The 5,989-nt window shown below is 39.6% G+C and overlaps 1 protein-coding gene across 1 annotated transcript in view; it reads right to left on the bottom strand.

Annotated features, from left to right (window-relative positions):
- The window catches only part of LOC113040991 (beta-1,4-galactosyltransferase 5), a 19,733-nt gene extending 14,525 nt beyond the window's left edge, over positions 1-5,208 (bottom strand). Inside the window, exon 1 of the mRNA XM_026199234.1 lies at positions 4,841-5,208. Coding sequence (XP_026055019.1) covers positions 4,841-4,949 — 109 coding nt within the window. The 5' untranslated portion in view covers positions 4,950-5,208. The remainder of the gene's footprint in view (positions 1-4,840) is intronic.
- Between the last annotated feature and the right edge of the window lie 781 nt (positions 5,209-5,989).

Here is a 5,989-nt window from a genome sequence, read left to right as displayed (position 1 = left end):
ACGCATGCAGAGATGGTGGCTCTGAGCACAACATGCTGTATATCAGATGAAGTGAGTCATACTGGTTTTATCCACTTTTAACTATAATATTTGGTTTCTGGTTATAATAATTACAGCAAATATTATATAATCTCTCTGACAGTGTCAGTATATTACCTGAGAACTTCAACACTAGTGTTATCCCATGCCTTCTGAACTCAAGCCAAAGGCTTTCCTTTGAATCTACAATAGATCTGTGAGATCTCTGGTTGTGGGTTCAATTACCAGGAAACACATATGATGAAACAAAAACAAAAACAAATGTACAGCCTGCATGCACTGTGAGTCGCTTTGGATAAAAGCATCTGCTAAATGCATAAATGTAAATGCACTAGACAGGCAAAAGCAAGACAACTCCAAAAAAGGCAATGGTGTTTCAGGTGGTTTTGTTAGGGTCCTTCTCTTTACTCGGAGCACGAGGCAGTACCTGCGGCCCAATCAGCTGGCACAGATAGTGCACCAGACTGTATGTGCCATCACATGGAGGTTTAGTGTGTCTCACAATACAGTTTCAGGAGCATGGAGGCCGTTACAGAAGCAGAGCTGGAAAGGGTTGAGAAGAGCGATAACCCAGCAGCAGGAGGGCTATCTGCTCCCAATTTAACCAAATTCCATTCATGTCTTTTAGTGTCACATGACTGTCCTTGGGCTTTAGACTGTAGCTGTAGTGGGCATGCTTTCAATGCCGGTACAACGTGTGGTTAATAACATCCTATAACCGTGAGCATTTCACCAGAGTAAGACAGAATATGACAGTCTGAGTGTGTAAGGGTTCAATATTTCTAGATTCATCTCCTGCATCACTGCAGAACAAATGACACTGCAAACATTTGTAATAAACTAATAACTAAATATGCATAAAAAAAGATATTCACAAATAACTAATCATTTAAATCTTTTATATCCGTGTTTGTTTTTCTTTGTCTAACATGTGGATCAAACTACAGGTGGGCAAACCGATATTTCCCTACCTATCACAAAATGACATGGTGGAAGCTTTTGCCCTTCTTTTACCCATGATCCTTCGGGTGGCGTTTCCATGTGCCCTAATCTTCGGTAAGCAAATGTCCATGCAAATAACCAGAGACCAGCTGAATGCCCTGCCTCTAAGCAACTACGTTCCACTCTGTGTCAAGCCAGTCCCAGAGTTCATTGACTTCTACAAGATAAAACAATGTCGATGTGAGGTTGGTAGGACCCCGCATTATAAACGTCCTCTCACACCACTACAGGAAGACGTGAATGATTCTTTCAGTACATGCTGTTTCTGCACGGCTCTAAGATGGAGGGTCTTTTGTAGCTTTAAAGTATTCGCATGTGTCTCCACGAGCGTTCGTTTAAGTAGGTTTTTGGGGATTGCAGAGTTGAACACATAGGTTACCACATGCATTGCACATATATGTGCAAGTATAAGAGTGCAATGCATGTGGCAACCTATGTGGTCACAAAGCTTGAAGAGGGAAAAAGTAAAAGTCATGCATACTTGTTTGCAAAAGTGCTAACCTTTCTTACATGCATGCATACACCGATAAAATGGGAAAAAAAATATAACAAAATACTTGGTTACACTGAATTAACTTACCAACAAAACAAATGATTATGGGTTAAATCAACTTGCGCCTGGAGTCCCAGTTTCCTGTAAGTTTATTTCAAACCTGCTTTTCATCTAGAAGCCACAAAAACAACAACGGCAAATCCTGTCTTTCCCTTTTGACCTGATATCCATACACGATGATAAAGATCATTTAATATTTTCAAGTCCACCATTAAATAATAACCTATGTAGATGTGAGCTGTGGCTGAGCATGCAACATTCTGGCACACACAAAATCCAACATAACCACAAGTCTGTCAGTCGAAACTACAGGCTTCACGGAAAGTGTGGTAGACTGCTGTTTAGAAAGACCAACACAGAGTGTGGTGCAAGATCCTGTGCAGTGGAACACAAATGTGGTTTGATGAATAACCTTTAAAAGACAGACAAAAGAAGGTCACCATGTACACTATGCTGTTAGCTGCTAGACATGAGGAGAATCTGTTTTTTCAGGCGTCTGTTCCTAGCTCAAGAACATTTCTGTCAGACAACCCCAACTGTTAACTACCCCTAAAATCTAAGGGAAAACAGACTGATAAACCTCATAAATGTCACCCAATCATCTGTGCGGTTTGAATGTGTTTCCAGGACCTACTGTACTTGGCATAATCTCATGTAGGACCACCATCTCATGGGAATCATTGGATCTAACCCCATAGTCATGGATTAGAGACATTGCTCAACAGTTTCAACAATGACCATCATGAAGATCAGGATTGTGTCAGATGCACTCCTCACTTTCTCCAATCCGACCCTTTCTGAACCTCCACTGCACATTCAGGACTGGGCTGGAGGCAGTGCTGCAGAAAGACGGTTCCTCGTCCCCTTCGGTCTTCTGTCGGGCGTTCAGTGGTTTGCTCAGAGGACGAGCAGAGGACCTGGGTCTCCATGGGGTGCTCGTCTATAAATAGGATCTGTGCTCCAGTGAGCTCCTGCAGGATTTCTCTTGGTTTAATTCAATAAACTGCAGCAATCAGACACATCTGTGGCCCGCGATTGCTCCCCAGAGCCACGGCGCTTGTCAAATGAGCAGTAAGTGGTTTACTGTAGGTTTCCGTGACCTACGAACCTAATTCCCTTCGCAAACATGAAACAGCCCTCAGGGGTAACAGAGCTGCTGCCCGTGTTTCCATGGGGACACCAGACATGTGTGTCCATGCTTCCACCGCATGTAATACAGAGAGATACACAGCACTCTGATCGTGTGTCTCTGGCCAAACTGAGCTCTACTGTATCTACTGTAATTCCTGGCACACTCAATCGTTTTCATATCTAGAGCGGGTGAAAGCTTGGGGTTGATGTAATACTGGTGTGTTAGCATGAAATTAAACGTGCATGTTATGGAACTATTGATTTGTAAGCACTGTATATCACAATACAGAAGAAAAGATATGTCACTATAGCATGTCCTTTAATTATTATTTTTTTATATATACATAATTTTTAAAAATCAGCATGTCTGTGCAAAGCTTTTGTCTAAGCTGTCATCATTTGGGGTCTTTTCTCAGTAAATATTAATAACTCTTATTAATTACAATCCAAGATGATGTAGCCCATCTACCTGATTTTACAACATGTAGTCAATATCTTGGAAGCAAATATTTAGCTTAATATAATTTAAAGATATTCCACCTAACTTGGTAACACATTATGATTATTTTAAGGTGTCCTTGATACAGGTTAAATGTTCTTACTATTATAATAACAGCAATAAATTATGGGGTTGATAATATAATAACTAGAGAATACTAAAAATGTTCTTATTTGTCTTGCATAGATTAATAATCATATGGGATTGGGTGAGCAAATTATGACACAATCTTTCATATTATAGTAAGATTACTAAACTTGAGGAATCTTTTTTTTTTTTATTCCTTCAAAACATTGTTTTCTGGCTGAGGATAACCTAAAGTCACTGATTTCCAAAGAAGAGCTCATATTTTGAGTGTCAAAGCCAGAAAAAAGCCCCACAATTACCAGAAACACAAGGGACAGTGTTTCCCAGCGTTTAAATGATCAAGAGGGCACTCCCTTCACATGTCAATCTCCTCCCCCCGGGACAAACAACTTCTGCAGAACTCTTCATTCAGTTTTAACATACTAGAATTACTGCTCCTTCTTCTTCTTTTAAACACGGGGAACTCAGAAGGAAGCTAAATGCTTTTTAAAGTGTCTCCATTAATAATAAAGACAATTTAGAAATAAGTTGAGGAAATGCAGATGAAGTCTAGAGAGGAGAAAGGGTGACATATAGACTATATGACAACGAAATATCAAGAAGACACAGAAGACAACTCTCAAGACAGATCACACACACTGGACCGCAAGTTCTTCTCTAAAGCTGCAAAACCACAGCTTTGCATTGCCTCAGATTAGATCTCAATGTTCAGTAGACTATAAAGGCTACTTAATGTTTTATATTCTCTCTCACATTTTAGGTCGTTTATATCAACCTAATGTAACCTACTTCGACACATGTAGCCTAAATCATATGGATTAACAAATATTCTTGACGTAAGTTTAATACTTTAATTGCATTATTTTAAATAAATTATTAAATAAATAAATAAATAAATACATAAATAAAGTTAATGTAAAATTATTCGCCAAAATGAATTTACCAAACCCACTATAACCCGTATTAAAATTCAAGATGTAATAGTTCTTAGTAACTAAAGCATATCCTAATCAAATATTCATGACGGAAGCGCTCGTAGACTGGAGTTTCTCTGCCTGGAAGGTGCGTCCGTGGGGCGGGATTTGACCGAAAACTACGCGATGCCGCGTTTAAAACGCTCCCGGAAAGCCGCAGATAGCCTATATTAGCGCAATTTATAATGTTATTACAACACTATCTATCAACGAAGTTAAACTCAAAGCCTAATTCAGTCAGATGAGGCTCGTTTATGCTGTTTGCCTGGAGATAGGAAGCGTTCTCTGTAATGGAGGTCTACACGCTGAGCACAGAGACACGGATCTGATGGGGACACTGGCTCCCCAAACACACACAGCCGATCGCTGGTTTATTATATAATACTGTATACATGGTAAATTAAAAACAATCGATATTCGTCATACAGTCATCATCAGCTGAGAATCCTGACTATGTAAAACACACCAGCCCCAATTACCAGATGTCACCCACATGTAGCCTATTCAGAATAGATGTTATTCATTCTTGAAAGACTAAATGTTTCAGTGCCTTACCTATGCCAGGAGCTGAATAGATGAAGTACAGTGCCGAAGTGGAGAGCGAGAATAGAAATATAAGCCCGAGAAATGACCTTCTCCGAAATCTCATATGTGTCGGCATCATACAGAGAGACGCAGATATTCTTCTAGATGTAGGCGGTATGGGCAGATATGTGTCCGCTTAATGGAGACACGCTGATCAGGTCCGACCCCGAAATGTATCCAATCTAGAAGGTTCACTTGTCCTATAGGAGTCTCATCATCTTCATCCCGTGTGTCACACTCACGCACACACACACTCACGCACTCATACACACACCCTCCTGCGCGCAGCTAATGAATGGAAGCAAGGGACTCTGCGTTACGCACATATCTGGGCAATCTTCTAGGGACCGTCTGCAAAGCAAGGGACTGTGTGAAAATTACTATGCATGACTTTACTTGATTACGTAACGCTGCATGGTCCAGTTTTTCCCTGGGAGGCTGTGAAACAGACAGGCAGGCTATAGTATAAAGGCGCATACTGATCACCAAAGGGGAAACTGAATGACCCCATTAATGCAGCATATTATTTAAGACCTTAAAATTCAAATGAACAATTATTCCATCTGTCTTGGTGGACATTGGCCAGCCAAAACAATAGAGCAGAGATTAAATAATAATAATAATAATAATAATAATAATAATAATAATAATAATAATAATAATAATACATTTGAATAGAATAGAACAACGTACTGTTTTAATAATGACTACTGCAAACTAGGTAGAGTATGAGATCCAGTGTTACATCCACACAGAATCTCCCAATCATTAATGGCTTTGCTCATCTTAAGACGTCAAATAAGTGTAAGTGGAAAGCCTGTGTTTTCATCGGGATGTCATTCCAAATGAATGCATTACAGAATTGCGCATTGCAGACACGCCCACCTTATTTGAACTACAACGCCCAGCAACCATTACTCTAATGTGACGTCAGCACGTCCGTTTTTAAACTGCAATTTACTTGTCAGATAATATAATTAACATATAAATATAAATATAAAAATACAATATCTATATTTTATTGCATTGCTTCGGTTTAAAACTACCCAAAGGGAGAAACTACAAATTCGCGTCTCACAGAAACTACATCTCCCAGGATATCCAGGTATGTAATGATGA

Source organism: Carassius auratus, chromosome 23, assembly GCF_003368295.1.
Source record: "Carassius auratus strain Wakin chromosome 23, ASM336829v1, whole genome shotgun sequence".
NCBI classification, from domain to species: Eukaryota; Metazoa; Chordata; class Actinopteri; order Cypriniformes; family Cyprinidae; genus Carassius; species Carassius auratus.
This window is presented reverse-complemented; position numbering and strand designations above follow the sequence as displayed.